General features: G+C 39.5%; 1 protein-coding gene across 9 annotated transcripts in view; it reads right to left on the reverse strand.

Annotated features, from left to right (window-relative positions):
- LOC100522040 (formiminotransferase N-terminal subdomain-containing protein-like) overlaps nucleotides 1-17,782 on the reverse strand; it is a 181,709-nt gene that overhangs the window by 78,287 nt on the left and 85,640 nt on the right. For 7 of the 9 annotated variants that reach the window (XM_021075932.1, XM_021075931.1, XM_021075933.1 and 4 more), the window contains one exon: nucleotides 15,260-16,407. The exons of 1 other annotated variant lie outside the window; for it this stretch is intronic. In XM_021075932.1, coding sequence (XP_020931591.1) covers nucleotides 15,971-16,407 — 437 coding nt within the window. In that variant the 3' untranslated portion in view covers nucleotides 15,260-15,970. Of the gene's footprint in view, nucleotides 1-9,883; nucleotides 11,680-15,259; nucleotides 16,408-17,782 lie in introns of those variants that run through there. One more of the 9 variants, XM_021075939.1, reaches the window with a different exon arrangement.

Raw genomic sequence — 17,782 nt, forward strand, 5'->3', positions numbered from 1 at the left:
TTCCGAAATACTGACTGTATTTCCCTCTGATGATTTCTTATCTCCATAGACCATTTATGCCCAGCATAGAGATTTATCTTCTTCTTGGTCCATGCACTGCTTCAAATTGCTCTCTAATTACTCCATATGTGCATAGTTTATAGCCAAAGCTAGATCCTAGTCAGAAAACATGAGGGTTATTTTTTAAATTTTCAAATATCCTCATACGAAGCACAAGTAATTTAATCATCAGTTCTGGTTAAACTAAGGAAACATCTTTTTTCTCTCCCTGTCTCGTACTCTCAAATATGTTATTAAAATTATAATTTGGGGGGTTTGTATATAATAGATGGACTCAGGAGTGTGCACACACACACACAAACACAATGACCTCAAAATGCTTCTGGAATCACACAATGGCCAGAGCAGACCCTGGGAAAGTGATGAAATGAGCCTTTATTCATTTCCCTACAAGAAGACTTAAGTACCTTCCTCCTCGTAGAGACAGCCCTTGATCCTGATTGCCACACTTGTACCTGTGAAATTAACATCCCCAAATGCCTGCAAGTATGTCTCTGTCCAAAGTTCCCTTAGAAACATAATAAGACTGTTGGAAATATAAATAATACATGGGGTTGAAAAAAACAATAATAAATTGGGTGAGACAGGAATAGAGAACAAATAATGCAAGGCATAATTCTTGTCTGATCTTCCACAGAAACACTCTGAAGGTTAGTGCAAATTGTCCAGGAACAGTTTGGGAAGGGGGTTATTTACTTGAGAAGCAACTGACAGAAATATAAGAAATACACGAATGTTCATTATCAATTTAAAAAATAATAAAATTGTCAAAAACAAGCTAGAGAACAAAGAGGGGATAAAAGTATTTTGAAGTTTGGTGGAGTGCATTTATACAGACATTTTGCCCACAAAATCTCATCCATTCTTAAAGCTAATCATGATTTGATTACAAAGAGAGTTAAAACTCTAAGCCAATCTAGACCTCTTCATCTGGAAAAATTAGAATCCATTATTAAAATAAATGCACAGCACGCATGAATGAAGAGAGGGTCTGAATGGCTATTGGAGTGATATTTCCCCTAAACATATGGCATTGACATCAAGAACTCACAACCACTTGGGCCAAGACCTAAAACCAGCTGTAATGTGAATCTGCTCAAGAAGTAGAGAAAATTCCTGTGTTGCATTAAACTTCAGTTTCTTTCCAGAGCTATTATTTTAACAGATACTCATTATATGTGCATTTCACTTCGCTATCATTTTTTTTCTCTCTGCAAGGTTAGTTCAAAGTGTAGGACCAAAAACCTTACAGAAAGGAGAGACATAAAGAGGAAGATCTGCATCTCTAATTATCCCACTTGAAGATCATTTTTCCATACACTGACGTTCAAATGAATCAGTAACCTGGCTGACTTGTCTTAGATGGATAGAAATCTCTCAACTTCAACAGTGAAAATACAGATGCCCTAAAAATGTTTAATTCCAGATGAACAGTAATGGAGATTAATCTTCTTAATATTATCTATTTGAGGACAGACTGGTAGAAAAGGTGGGAGCCGGCAATTTTTAAAATATATTTCCAAATCTGCTTAAAGGGATTGAGTGACTCACTCATAAATCGTGAGCTGGCTATATTTACACAGGAGAACCACTATACCTAATTAAGTACATAAAAGTTTAAAAATAAAAAAGCTTTGTGGCCAAAGTAAATATTTCCCACTTGGGAGGAGAAAGAAGTCATGGATTATGTGGCTCAGTGGCCCAAAGAGTCCAAACTAACAAAACAACAGCCACGCTTCCACTTCTCTGTGGTTGGAAAACTTGGAGCCTTTAATGAAACTGAATAGAGGTTGGTAGCCATTTTCTGTTTTGACTTTTCCCATATACACTTCAACCTTTCTCACTCAGTTTAGAATGCTAATACTTGTCACATTTTGAAGCTATTTTAATAATCAATTCATGTGGCCATTTTCCCAGGCATTTTACTCGCTTGGGGAGGAAACAGCATACAGGAAAGAACTCTGGAGTCAGACTGACCTGAGGTCACATGAGGGTTCCACCATTCAAAGCTATGCGGGCCTGAGCAAGTCACTTAACCTCAGTTAAACATCAGTTTCCTTATTAGAGAAAAGGATATCATAAACTTTCCACTTGGACTGTTGCAAAATACCCAACCCAATGTCTGCCACACAAGGCGTTCAATAAATAGTACAGGACAAAATTATTTTTCTAGGATGGTATTTACTGGAGAATTTGAGACCCTTTGACCTGAATAGTTTTGTAAGTTGTCTCTTCCCCACTTGTGATACCATGTCAAACACCACCGCTGAACAGAAGGTAGCTAGAGAGGAGGGTTTTGTCTGGTTTATTCCAGCTGCCCTACTGCCTAGCCTTTCTTCTACCCAAATACACTCTGTTCTTTCTGCCCTGTCTCTGCTCAAAAGGCATCTTACCAATGAAGCCTTCTTTGACCGCCCTAATAAAAATGCAAACACCCCAGACTCCCATATCCTCCTCATTCTGCTTTTTATTTCTATACTTAGCCTCATCTGACAGTTTTTCTATTCCCTTGTTTATTGGTAGCCTATCACTAGAAAACAAGCTCCCTGAGGCCAGGGGCCTTTTTTCATTCACAGCTCTATCTCTTAGAATGCTGCCAGGCACACAGGAGATCCTCGATACATAATTACTGAATGAACACTTTTCTGAGAAGAATAAGCTGCCTTCTACCAGAAGACTAGCATGTCTTCCAAATCTCCTCTGGGATCTCCTTCAAGGAGGGACTCTCTGCTCACCTTCAGGCTGAAAATGACAATGCAGAGTTTCGGGAACGCTTGTCCCTCTGATCTGTCTACAGCACATTGTCATCCTTCCTTCTTTGATTTGTCTAAGTGCCATCTCTTTTCATTTCAAGCTTTTAGGAAAAAGCACCACCTCTATATAATTTTCTACCACCAATAACTTTTAGGTGCTTAATAAATGCTGAGAGGTTATGGTTTTTACTTTGCGGAAAAACTGCAGCCCTCAAAATATGTGACCTGTATTTATAAAACTCACAAATTATATACTACTTAAAACTGACTTCATTGGATTACAATTAAGATACTATTGACCTTCTGAATATTGAGTGCACTTGGTTTTAACTTTAAACAATCTACTCTAGGTCAGTCACTTCTTCAAGTCAATGTCTAGATTTTAATGGATAATTGAAGATTTCAAATCACATAAGCTAATTAATTATGATTGACACAGTCCCTGCTGCTAAAGTCTGGATCAATGGCAAATTTACTCATGTTACAAAATTTGTTCATGCAGTGATTTTCTTTTCTTAAGTGCTATTCTTTAAACCCCCTTCCCCCCCCCAAAAAAAAAACAAATAAAACCAAACCATTCAGCTTACTCCCAAATCCTCCTTCTGGCTCAGAAAACAAGCAGTAAATATTTAATTGCCTCTTAAATGTCTAATTCTTTAAAAAGTAAGCTATATTAAATTGTAGGACTCAATGCTTGAAGCCCTCATGGATCAACTCTATACTGAAATCTAAATATGAGCAGTAGTACCCTCTCCTTTGCAGCTTTTCAAGAAATGGACACTAATATCCCAGAAAAAAAAGTAAAACATAAACAAATCCTACATTGTATTTTATTAAATATTAGAATCACAACCACAATCATGGCAATAGAGCATTATTGATAGGTAGTATGTTTTTTCATAAGCTATAGCAATCATTTCTAATGAGAAATGTGATATTGAATAGTTATAAAAATATACTTTCAATTTCATTTTCAATCTATGTTCATTAGCAGTAGTGAAGGCTAAATCTTATTTAACTAGAAATGAATTTCAATATGCAGGATGAATGAATCAATTTATCCTGCAGGTGAAATTTCATGAGATAAACAAATATTTAAGTAAGTAAAAAGCTACCTTTACCACTGTCTGGAGAGGAATACCTGAAATTTCATGCTTTTGAGTGCTTTAATTCTTTTTTTATTTACAAAAAAGTCACACACCCAAAATGCTATTTTAAAATCAAAGAAATCTGTTCTGAATCTCATTTTACTATTTAATAGAGCAGCTGAAAAATGACTTAAAGATGTGGCCATATGGTGTGAAAATCCAGAATCAAGGAAAGAATGAGATACTGTAAACATGTAAAAAGCAATAAAAGGAGGCAACTCTGAGCTTAGTTAATGAAAAGCTGATGATGGAGACTGTCTTTTATTGATGACATTTGAGGACACTGACTCACTGGTGTTTTCCAAAACATGAATCCTGCATTTCAAGTGTTTGAGAGATTCAGCTAAGTCTCTTTCCCTCAGCCTGTGATTATTTGCACAGAAAGACTTCATAGAATAAATTACTGAACCTTCCAGCACAGCTCAATTAACTGAATGAAGCAGGGAGAGAAAAGTCCCAATCTGGTAGCCACAGAACAGAACCTACCATCATTTGTACTTAAAGAGTGTTCAGAGGATCAGAGGGACATTTAAAAGACAGTCTGAATTTAAAAGTAATGATAACAGGAAGAGGTGAGAGGCATGCAAAGGACCACTTTGCCTTCTGCTGACATTTCCGTGGGAAGTTAGAGTCAGGTGTTTGCGTTCTGGAGTTACTTTGTTGTCTATCTTTATGAAGAATTTTGGTATCTCCATCTTTTTCCCCAGTCTCACACATAAGCTGAGCCAAACTTTCTGTTCCCCAGAAGTTCCACAGGGTGCCTTCCCTTAATGTACTTCCTCAACGGAACACCTTCATGCAACTAAACCTTGTCTGCTGTGATGAATGATTAAACCATCTACACCTAAAGAGTTGATTAGTTCTGACCCACCACCAGTGCTCTGAATTCAGTTATTTATACATTAAATTTATTCAACAAAGATTTTCTCATGCTAGGCACTGGTATTATCAAGGTGAATGAAACAGTCAAAGAGCTCACAGTCTAGCAAGGAAAATACCCTTGCCAACAGAATTTACAATAGAGGAGTTAAATATGCCAGCCAAGGTATGTCCAGTTTGCAGAGGGGTCTTCCAAATTGGGGAAATGCCACAAGTTCTGAGGAGTTAGGGTTTACCCAAATCCACAAAGCAATATTAGATTTAATTTCTTAGGAAACATGTGATGCTTTGAAGTCATCTGAGACATTCCCCTTGCCTCCTTGAGAGTAAAGTGTGATCCTTCCTCCCCAGCCTTCTCTCTTAATTCCAGCATGTAGGTGGCTGGCACAGAGATCCGAAGGAGACTGACTGCTGTGAGGTTGACTTGCAGACAAAGAACATAGACTCTGCCCTTGGCTCTCTGAAACCACTTGGTGACAAGACAACAGTAAAGGAGGAATAATGCTAACAATCATAGGGTTTGCTTACACATTAACAACCCACCATTGCCCTCAACCATACATAATCCCACAGTCAAGTAAGTCAGTAGCTGTGGAAGTTGCAAAAACCACAAGTTAAAGGCTAAAAGACCCACACTGTACCAGTGGCGTTCCCTTGAAAAGAGACAACATCCTCATCAGTAGCAAGTGCTGAAAACACAAAGAATGACTGCAAGATAGGAGGGGTGGGCACATGAGAAAGCAAAGAGATGGTTTCGAGAACTGAGAGGAAATCCTGACACACCAAGCTGACCCCCTCCCTGCAAAATCACTAGGTCACCTTTCAGTGCAAGGCTCCCTCCTGCCTGGGGAATTTGGCCTTGTTCCAGTGGCAGTGCCCTCATATGCTGCATTGAAAATAAAACAAAGGATGCCATTCATCATATTTTTCAACAACTGGTTTCTTTTCTTAGCTTGGAAGAAAAACTTGGCAATCATAAAGCTCAGTTTTTTATTTTTATGTATTTTTTTCTTAGTGTCAAAATAAACTAAAAAAGAAAAAAAAATGCCCAATGGTAAGAAAAGAAAAATACACAAAACCCTTCAGAGCTCAGTTGGCCACACACTGCCATTCAGCTGACACCAAAGCGTGGAATGCAACACTCTTAAGTTCTCCCAACCCAAAAGGCCGGCTGCCTTCTGCTTCTGTAAGATGTGGCTACTTAGAGAAATTCACATAGGCTCCCAGTGTTAACTATGCTGCATATTTACTTTAATCAAAGTGACATTTCCCAGATGGTGTCATCCAGGAAACCTCATCTGAAATGAGGAGGATAAGAACACTCAGTTGTACATTCCAGAGAAAATTGGATACAGGTGTTCCCCCATTTTAAGATGCCTCAGTTTACGAAAATATAAAGCAATGAAATAGATACATTTATGGCATGTGGCTAGCACCCCTACCCCCTTGGAATTGAGTGCCTGGTACCTGGAATGGATGGGTACCGGGCAGCCACATGGCGGTGTGAATGAAAAAATAACATCTTTCCATTACCAGCTGCACCACCCTAACACTCTTGGGTGTTAACTCTGAGCCTAATGTCTTGTGGTTCCCAGACCCCCCTCCACCCTGGGTGGGGTAAGGGGAAAAGGTGAGAGAGAAAGTGTTTGGAGCTAGAAGTTGCTCCAAGGTACCTTTGAAAATTACACCTAGAGGCTCTAATTCACTGACCATACATGCTGAGCTCCTGCGCTGTAAATAAAACATACAGTTTCCTCCGTGGAGGGTGAAGCATAATGGTGGCATTTCCTTTAGTAATTAAATAATTGTGATGTGGGCTTTGAAGGAAAGGACAGGCATTATGGAACCTATAACCTAACCTAGTGGTCTTAGAAGTCATTTCTGAGGAAATGACTCATTGGTCCAGAAACTAGAGAGCAATGGGTAAAAAGCATGAACTTTAGAACCAAAGACAGACCTAAATGGAGACCTGGTCTTGCAACTCACCAGCTGTAGGTCCTCAAGGAAGTTAATTAACCTCTCTGAACCTTGGTTTCTTGTTTTTCCTCCACAACTTACACATTTCTGGTCTGGGCACCAGCAGACATCTTCGTCTGTGACAACCGTCTGGTCCTGCTTTGTGTGTCACAATACGAGCAAGCCATCCCAGTGGGAGAGGAGTATTCCTGGAAGCCATTCCCCCACTGGAAGAGTTGGCAGTAACGGAACTATGCATGGAAGTGACTATGAACCACATAAATATATTGCACTAAATCCTAATTATCCTCAACTCAATTTCACCTTTAAGTGGATCCAAAAATGCCCCTGGCCACTCCCAGAACCAGCTACATAATTTGTGGGGCCCAGTGTAAATGAAAAATTATTCAGAATTTCAGTGACAGAAGAGCACTGAACAAGCATGGTACCTTGTGCTATTTACTGCCCAAGCTTCAAGCCCACAAGGCGTACCCTGGCCACTCCAGTGCCATCTGTCATGAGGTAAAGTTTAATCAGGAAATACAATTGGGAAGAGACAGCAGTTTCAACAAATTGTGGGTAAAATATCTTACATTTGCAAGTTTTACAAAATCATAAACCCTATGAGCTTATTACTGGAGCCCAGCCTCAGACGGGCTTCATGCAAGTGAGGGTACTTGCAGCTTAAGTTTTCTTAGTGTTGTGGTAAATCTGCCCTGCTCAAGTATATAGCAGGTGCTCAATAAAGAGGTGTGAATGAAGCCTTATCCTCAGAGACTTTACAGTCTAGTCAACAAGACAAACAAGAAATCAATAAACCCCTGTCACCACTCAATGTATCAAGTCCAAAAAATATACCTACATGAAAGGTGAGGATGTGAATTCAAAGTTGAACAAATAACCCAAGTGACTATGGTCAGCCAACCAGGAGCTCTGGGAAATGGCTACACAATCTAAATTTGCCCTGGTCCTAGCTGGGTCCCACCTGGTAGCAATTTTCCTCCCTGACTTAAACACTGATGGGAACCATTCTGGGTCCTTTGGCCATCTTGGCCCTTTCAGGACAGTGGGAGTGATTCCAGGAAGCTTCTAATTAATTGAAGCACATTTCGTAGCTCAGCCCACATAAGTTCATCTGGAGAAACCTGAGAATGTGGGGGTTCTTCTTCCACTTGTTCTGTTGGTGAGGCAGAGTTGTGCTTAGAAGCACTGAATTAGCCCTGCAGTGGAAGCACTGACAGTCCAGGGGAGGAAGCTATGAAACTAGACACCAATGGATCTTCCAGGTATAAGAAGGAATAAGTGGGAAGAATTCAGTCTATGGTAATTGTGTAAAAGACAGTTCTGAAAAAAACTGTAAATGAGAAAAGAGGACAGAAGTGTTGGAGAGCGACCTAAGGTCTGGAAGAAGTTTCAGGATTCCGAGGGGGGCCATCCTATGGAAGTGCCATGGAAGGGGACATTCAACAAACTGGATGCACAATTTCTACCTAGATCATAAGAAACCAGAGGAACAGTTAACCAGATCTAGGAGGAGAGACCTGAAGTCCTGAGGATGTAGGTCCGAGGGCACTGTTTAGGGTAGGAAGAGTGGAATAAACCTACAGGATGTGGGATATGGTGAGAGGAGGCTCCTGGTTGGCCTAGTGGGCTAAAAAGAACACGTGGAATTTTATTTCTTCACAGTCACTACTCGAAGGGATGTAAAAATTGCCTAACAGTACTTGACACTTAGCTGGAATTCAATGAAAGATAGCCACAATTAATGATGCTAAGTTTACTGAGGAGTTCCCACCGTGGCACGGTGGGTTAGGGATCCAATGTTGCCACAGCTGTGGCACAGGTCTCAGCTGTGGCTCAGATTCAATTCCTGGCCAGGGAGCTTCTATATGCCACAGATGCGAACATTAAAAAAAAGAGAGAGAGTTTACTGAAGACTTCTTTCCTGCATCTTGATATTTCATCTTCCTTTTATCTTTGTGAAACAGTGGAGTGGATATCATGAAGGAAGATGAACTACTACACTTAATTTTAGAGTAGACAGAGAGTAATACTCATCAATTACCAAAAATGCTTTACATTTACTAGAAACAATATAGCTTTATATCAACAGCTCATTGCTAGACTACATCAATAATAATGACTACTTTTTCCAAAGCAGTTGGTCTTCCTGAAGACAGAGGTACCTAAGAAGTTGGGAAAGAGTGACTGGCTACAGATATGGTTTCCTAAGAAGAAGTTAATAGTGTGGTACATAGAAGGTTTGGTAAAGAAGTTTGGCTGGGAGCCTACCCCAGGTAAAAAGCATCATCTACCCGGCAGGTGAAAATGCCTATAAAAGGAAAGATGTGTAACTCTTAAAAGATTGAATAGACTTTAATTTTTAAAGTTATATTTGTTGGGAGTTCCCGTCGTGGCTCAGTGGTTAAAGAAGCCGACTAGGATCCACAAGGACGTCGGTTCCATTCCTGGCCTTGCTTAGTGGGTTGGGGATCCCACGTTGCTGTGGCTGTGGTGTAGGCTGCAACCATAGCTCCGATTCAACCCCTAGCCTGGGAATTTCCGCATGCCATGAGTACAGCCCTAAAAAGACAAAAAAAGAAAAAAAGAAAAAGAAAATAAAGTTTTATTTGTCTACATTTTTAATGGTAGAATAAGCTGCTACATGAAAGACAATTACTGGAAAACTCCATCCAATGGTTTAGCATAATATTTCCTATCCTTACCCCAATTCAATCCTCAGACTCCCTATTAGCTGAAAGAATAGCAAGACCATCAAAGGGAACATAGAATGCAACAGTAAGAAAACAATGAGATTCAGAGAATACAATGCAAATGAGAAAGAAAGGTGAGTAATCATCAAGCTGTTTTCATGAAGAACTACAGATCCACACTGAATATTTTCTGCCTTATTTTTCCTTTTTTCCATTTGGTCTGTGTTTCTGTTTGTTTTGTCTTTTTTAGGGCTGCACCAGTGGCATATGGAAGTTTCCAGGCTAGGAGTCAAATAGGACCTGCAGCTGCCAGCTTAAGCCACAGCCACAGCAATGCCAGATCTGAGCTGAGTCTGCAGCCTACGCCACCACTCACAGCAACACCCATCCTTAGCCCACTGAGCAGGGCCAGAGATCGAACCCGTGTCCTCATGGATACTAGTCGGGTTCGTCACTGCTGCGCCACCACAGGAACTCCCGGTTTGGTCTGTTGATAGCTTTATTTCTGCCAGGATCCAGTCAGGAAGACAGAAACCACACAAAGTATTTAAAAAAAAAAAAATAACGTGAAAATTTAGTCACAGTTGTCAGAGAACCAAAAGAACAAGGAGAGAACATGGTACCGAGAGATATAAACGACTGCTGGAAGCAATGCACCCCAGGGCTGGAGGAGGAAAGGGAGGAGGCAGGTTCTCCAAGCCTAGAAGCTTAGAGGAGAGGCCTCACAGAGCTGGGGCTCAGCTGCTGCTGGTGCTTCTGAGAGGCACAATGAGGCCAGTTCTGAACGTGTCAGAAATTAGCTGGAGCCTCGAACCAAGGACCATTGTCAGGTCAAGAGCCATTGCTGCAGTGGGGCTGCCAGAAACAGGAAGAAACAGGAAAGAGCAAGCCCCTCTCCTCCTTCGGCCCTGCAGCCTCCCTGTCCAGCTCCTCACATAGGCAGAGCCTAATAGGGAGCCAGCTGGCAAAGAAGAGAGGTGGTTTGCAGAGTCCCAGTGACACAAAGCAGCGTAGGGATAGTTTGGTGTGGGGCTGAGAGACAATAGCTTGCCCATGCACACACTGCACAGTTAGAAAGAGAAAGTCATCCCATGTTTAGGTCTCTTGACTCTCATCTTAATTCACAAGAAACTAATTTGTCTTGAAATACTGCAAATAGGGCAAAAGAAGTGGCAGCGTCATCCAAAGTCTGGCTGAGTTCAACCAGAGCCACACTCACCAGGGCCTTTCCTTGCATCTCAGAGGAGCATTCTAAGAGACTGCTGTTGATGTCCTAATTGTTCTTACCTTTGAAAAATGGGCTCCTTCGAAGCCATGTGCTGGCCTCCTTAAAACAATAAGCTTTTCTAACCCCCGAGCGCGACATACTCCGGGAGCGTGGTCTGGATGCTTATCAAACAAGTTCCCGGGCCATTCTCTGAAGTTTCTGTGCTAGTACAAACAACAGAGTCAAATAAATGCCTTTTAAAAGCAAGGCAGTGGAGCACGTACCCTGTCAGTGAGATCCTCATATCCCCACAGAGTAAACAGTAACATGAGAATATTTATACTAAACAAAACTGTATATCAAGCCTGCTTTGGCTCAGCCAGAGGGAATGATAAATTCCTTGCAGATCTCTCATAGAGTGGTCCTTTGTGGACCACGGACGCCACTTCCAAGACAGTACAAACCAATTACAGAGCAAGGCTTTTCATTATGTTGAGGAATGAAAATATCACCCCCCATTTTGTTTTATTTTACAGTTCTATTCTACTTAGCCCACCCCTCCTCCTTATGTTAAAGATATTTTAATTTATTGTGGAGTCAAGCCTCAGTTGAGGCTGGAAACAAAGGACATCCCCTGCCCCCAATACCACCACCACCACCACCAAAAGCCCTTCTCACCTTCATAGCCTAGCTTTTTGCTAAAATTGTCCCTTGTCTAAAATACTAAAAGTTGACGTTTAAAGTGTGGTAGAGCAAAAAAACACTAAAGAGTTAATAAAATGTAAACTGTATTTGTCCACATTGATTTTGTCCCATTTACAACTGGCGCAAGTCATGGGCAAAGTCATCTGGCAGGAGATGGAGGTTAAACGAGCTATGAAGCCACATTCCACACAATGTCCACTTTGAGGTCCAATGGAAAAAATACTGCAGAAACATTTGCACAAAGTGTTGGTCTGTTTCTAGGAGAGCAATAAGAGAAAAGGGTAATATGAATCAGGGTATTTGTTAGTTCGTCTGGTCAGATTTTCTCAACCCAATTTGATAATCCCTCTTACTGTTACAGATCCAGTCAGGCTACTTCTGCCAGCTTATGCATAGAAAGAACTGATGCTACCATATCCATCCAGAGGACAAACCTTCAGTAGCTTACAGCTGTTTCAGATTTTCTAAAGAACCACGGTGGAGCAAGGGAGAAGGGGAAGAGAGAAAGATAATAAAAGGAACAGGAGAATTCGAATACAGATAAGAGGTAAGAAGTGAGATTGTTCTGGTTTTTAAAAAATTATTTATAACAAAGGCAGTTAAATTATTATTTTAAATAGACAGTTGGATTAAAGGCCAACACTATTTTAAACAGTTAACTAAGCCTCATATGTAGTGCCAGAGTCCAGCATAATAAATTGAAAAAGAAAAAACAGCTCTTATGTGTTTATATATCTTAATGGATGTTAGAGTTTGACAAAATTTTATGTAGAAAGTGTGGGCTTAGTGAAATTGTCTTCTTCAGATGTTTGTTTTTGTTTTTTTAACTTTTAGGAAGTTAATATATAATATTTAATAGTTAATTGTGGTAAAACGTACATAACAAAATTTACTATTTTAACCATTTTTAAGTATGTAGTTCAGTGGCATGAAGTATTCACATTACTGTGCAACCATCACCACCACCTGTCATCAGAAATTTTTTTTTCATCTTTAAGAACAAACTATATATCCATTAAATACATGTTTGGTTGTCAACAGGCTTTGCTCAAAATGGGCAGTCTGGAATACAGTGATATGAATCTGGAGAGATTAATCAGGTAAGTGTCAAATAAATCAACTCCTGCCATAACCCTAAATAACTCAGTGACATCTGTGCTTTTATCCTCTTTCGTCTGTTTAATACTGATGACCAAAACTGAAGCAAAGTTCTAAAAGAGCTCTGGAAGGAGTATTAATAATATATTTCATTTTTATATTAAAGTTTACATAGTACTTCCATTTAATTCCCCAGAACGCAGTCTGGATAGAGACTCTTTTCCCTATTTTACAGGCAGTGAAACAATGGCTATATAGAAAGTAAGAGCAGGGTCCAGAACCCAAGCCAGACTGTGCTGTTCAATGCTTGTCCTACTAGGCCACATGGCTTCTGCCAAAGCCGGAGAAAAACAAGGCATGATTGCTTCTCAGACCGCCCAGACCCACTGGGTCGAACTGGAGAGTGCTGGTTCTTCATGATAGCAATTAAACAGATTTGAATTAAATTTTTTATTTACTAGCTTTGAGACCTGGAGAATATTTATTTATTTATCTGTGATTTTTATATTTTCCATTATAGTTGGTTTACAGTGTTCTGTCAATTTCTACTGTACAGCAAAGTGACCCAGCCATACATATATATATATGCATATATATATATATATTCTTTTTCTCACATTATCTTCCATCATGTTCCATCACAAGTGACTAGATATAGTTCCCTGTGCTATACAGCAGGATCCCATTGCTTATCCACTCCAAACATAATAGTTTGGATCTACTAGCCCCAGACTCCCAGTCCACCCTACTCCCTCCCCCTCAGCAATCATAAGTCTGTTCTTCAAGTCCATGAGTTAGTTTTCTTTCTGTAGATAGGTTCGTTTGTGCTGTATATTACATTCCAGATATAAGTGATACCACATGGTATTTGTCTTTCTCTTTCTGACTTACTTCACTTAGTATGAGAGTCTCTGGTCCCATCCATGTTGCTGCAAATGGCATTATTTTGTTATTTTTTTATGGTTGAGTAGTATTCCACTGTGTATATATACAACATCTTCTTAATCCATTCATCTATCCATGGACATTTGGGTTGTTTCCATGTCTTTGCTATTGTGAATAGTGATGCAATGAATATACATGGGTTTTTTCAAGGAAAGTTTTGTCCATATATATGCCCAAGAGTGGGGTTGCTGGGTCATGTGGTAGTTCTATATTTAGTTTTCTGAGGTACCTCCATACTGTTTTCCATAGTGGTTGTACCAGTTTACATTCCCACCAACAGTGCAGGAGGGTTCCCTTTTCTCCACATCCTTTCCAGCATTTATTATCTGTTGATTTGTTAATGATTAATGGCCATTCTGACTGGTGTGAGCTGGTACCTCATGAGAATTTTGATTTGCATTTCTCTAATAATTAGTGATGCTGAGAATTTTTTCATGTGTTTGTTTGCCATCTGTATATCTTCTTTGGAGAAATGTCTCTTCGGGTCTTTGCCCATTTTTCAATTGGGTTGTTGGGTTTTTTTTTGCTGTTGAGTTGTATAAGTTGTTTGTGTATTTTAGAGATTAAGCCCTTGTCAGTTGAATCGTTTGAAACTATTTTTCCCATTCTGTAGGTTGTCTTTTTTTTTTATGGTTTCCTTTACTGCACCTCTGCTGTATTTATATTGACAGCATAAATACCCAAAAGGAGTTCTGTCGTGGTTCAATAGGTTAAGGATCTGGTGTTGACACTACTTTGGCTCTGGTTACTGCTGTAGCTTGGGTTCAATCTCTGGCCCAGGAACCTCCATATGCCACACATGCAGCCGAAAGAAAAGAAGAGAAAAGAAAAGAAAAGAAAAGAAAAGAAAAGAAAAGAAAAGAAAAGAAAAGAAAAGAAAAGAAAAGGAAAGAAAAGAAAAGAAAAGAAAAGAAAGAAAAAGAAAGAAAAGAAAGAAAAACACCCGAAGAAGCAAGCATAATTCTGATATAAAATTAATGCAATCACATTCGAGTCAAATGTAAACTAAAAGAATAGGACAGATTATTGGATCCTATAAAAAGACGAAGTTAAACTTCTTGTTTACTTTTTTTTTTTGCTTTTTTCAAGGGGCTGCACCCATGGCATACAGAGGTTCCCAGGCTAGGGGTCAAAGCAGAGCTACAGCTGCTGGCCTACACCACAGCCACAGCAACACAGGATCCAAGCCGCGTCTGCAACCTATACCACAGCTCACAGCAATGCTGAATCCTTAACACACTGAGCAAGGCCAGGGATGGAACCTGCAACCTTATGGTTCCTTGTTGGATTCATTTCTGCTGCACCATGACGGGAATTCCTCTTTTTTACTTTTAAGTTCTTAAAATAAATCTACATTATGTGCTCTATTAGACAAGGCCATAATCTTTCTCGCTAAACAAAATCTATAGAAAAAAATGTTTCTTTGTGCTTTATGGATAGAAAGTACCTTGTACTAATATAAGCAATATAAACACTAAGGATTTACATAAAGTCGCTGGAATCAACAAGTGGCTTCTTTTAGTTCACAAAGAGGCAACATATTTTGATTTCTTTCAAATAAAATTCTTCCACCAATACCCTTCTCTTCACTCAAGAGCAATATAATCCCTAAACCTTCAGACTTTCCATTTAAATTACAATAAGGATAAATACAATTCCTTGAAGTCATGCCCAACACCGCCATTCCACTTCCCCACATAAACATAAAAAAATTAGACAAATCTGGCCTTTGCAGTTATCTCCAGAATGAACAGTAAGTCATCCTAAACGTAGGAAGGCAAGAAAGAACAATCATGCTTTGAAAGAATAATTTTATTTTATAATTCTCCCCACTTTTCAGTCACTTAGTACTTGATTTTTTAAAGTGTACATTAATAAAAAAGGATTACTCAAAAAATGAGAGTTGTATACAGGACTTGGGAATAAAAAGTTCCAGAAAACCAAATAAATTGAGTCCATTTTTAGTTCTGTTCATGATGATTAAAAATGATTCAGCAACCACGGCCATTTTACTTGACGGATTCAGGAGGGCTTCTAGTACATGCAAGCACATAAACTTGACCCAGAAGAGGCTCTCGAGAAGTTTTAATGATGATTAGAAATATGTTTGGGGGTTGGTAGATGAAAACTATTGCATTTGGAGTGGATAAGCAATGAGATTTTGCTCTATAGCACAGGGAACTATATCTAGTCACTTGTGATGAAACGTGATGGAAGATAATGTGAGAAAAAGAATGTATGTTTGTATAACTAAGTCACTTTTCTGTACAGCAGAAATTGACAAATCAACTATAATTTTAGAAAAAAAGAAAGAAAAAGAAATATCACAACGTGATTATGGACAGTCTATAAAACCTGTCCTGTCATTGGACAGAGACTACTTCCAGTTCTCCAACACAGAGCTAGAATCAAGCTCTTCATCTTGCCTTCATCCTTATTGGCCAGAAGAAAACTTTGTAATGACTGATATTTTTCCTTACAATTTCAATGAAGCCTTAGACTGGATCACATGAAAACACCTCCCCGTATCTTCCAGAACTCCCCAATACCTTCCTTTATAGCATATTCAGCACAGTTCTTGCACTCTTGAGGTGTAAATCCAATTAATGCTCTCCCTATAGTACCAACTCCCCGATCACTTGCCAACTTTTTAACTTGAGCTTCTATGTAATGAGGAGGTACATAATAAAACTGGTCTCCAAGGACACTGTAAGCCATGTATTGAGAGCCCTCTGCGGTTTCTATAACTTCTGGATCTTCGAAACTCTCTACGTTGCAAGCAATCTCAATTTTCCCCTGGTGAGGAAAAGCCATTGTTTGGACACCCTTCAATCCATTCACATTCGAGCCACGAATGGCACTAGCGATCTCTTTTCCCAGATCCAAGTCTTGAGAATCTATGGTAACGTTGCAGTTCATCACGTACGGGCTAGCGCCGATGCCTAAATCATTAGAAAAGCAGATTAATTGGGCAAAGAGAGATCCTCATGTTGAAGATTCTATTCTTTAGGCAATTTTTAATCCAAGGAGTTTCCTTTACTTGGTTTTATTTTGAAATAATAAAAATATTCCTCATTATCAACTCCAGATTTTCTAAAGTTCATATATATACTTATTTTAGTAACAGAGCTATTTGAGCTACAAGCAGATACTTTTAATCACTCTAAATGCATCTGGATTTTTTTTTTAAGAATAGTTAATAAGAGCCCAGCCTTTCCAAAATATCCACAGAAAAAGGCACACTTGAGAATTAAATATCAACAGTAGCAAAATGTCTTTGCCTTCCATTCATTTCCAAGGCCAACTCCACCACAGGGGCTGGATTCAGTGTCAGGCCTACTAAGAGTCTGAGAGACAGGAGTAAATCAAACTCTGCACCCATCCATTCCTCCTCAAACACAGACCTGTCATCACTAAGTTCGGTTAAGATCTGATTCAAGGAACCTCAACAACAGTCTTGGCTAAGAAAGGAGGTCACTGAAATTGACAAAGAGTCTTGGCATTGGGAAGGACAAAGTGACTCTTGTGTCTCATGATGAGGGTTTAGCAGAGTTTGGGCCACTATGTATACCTTCTTGGTATAACCAGTTGGAGGCACCTCTTTCTTCTCTCCCCAGCTTCCTATGGGCCTGGGACTGCCATTGCTATTCCAGAGTCCCATTACTCCAGCACTCAGGGGTAACAGTCCTGCTTTTCTCTGCCTCAGGGATGATGCAGCTCATGTTACATAAATAGCTCTGCTCTAATTATAGTTTACATTATAAGATGGACAACTTGGTTAAATTAGCATTGGTATAAAAAGCTTAGGTCTGCAGTTTCTTCATTTGGGGGGAACTTTACATTTCTAAAAGCAAAGTTGACCGGGGATTGGTGGGGGATAAAAGGCTGACCTCATCTTCAGCATAAGACAATTCCTTAGTTACTATTTCAACACTATTTACTGTCCTTGCTTTTTTCTTGCTACTTTCAAACTTATTGCTCCTGATGTCAGTATCCACGGAGAGATCCTGCTGAATTCACTTTCCCCTAGACAGTCGTGGTTTGGGGGCTTTGCTGCCTAGCCTGGGTACTCTCATACTAATAGACGCTTTGCAGAAAATCAGCACACGGAAACCACATTTCATCTTTTTCCCACACATGTACATAATGAAACATTTCAACTCCTGAGGCTGGGCCTCTTCCTACTGGGAATTCTGCAGGAATGAATCAGATTACAGTATTTCTCTGTAATGCTGATTTCATAAAAATTAAATTTCCTAACAGTCAATACATATCTCTCTCAACCTTATATAGCAATCACTTACTCAAAATATCTTT

This window comes from Sus scrofa, chromosome 15 (assembly GCF_000003025.6).
Source record: "Sus scrofa isolate TJ Tabasco breed Duroc chromosome 15, Sscrofa11.1, whole genome shotgun sequence".
Classification (NCBI taxonomy): Eukaryota; Metazoa; Chordata; class Mammalia; order Artiodactyla; family Suidae; genus Sus; species Sus scrofa.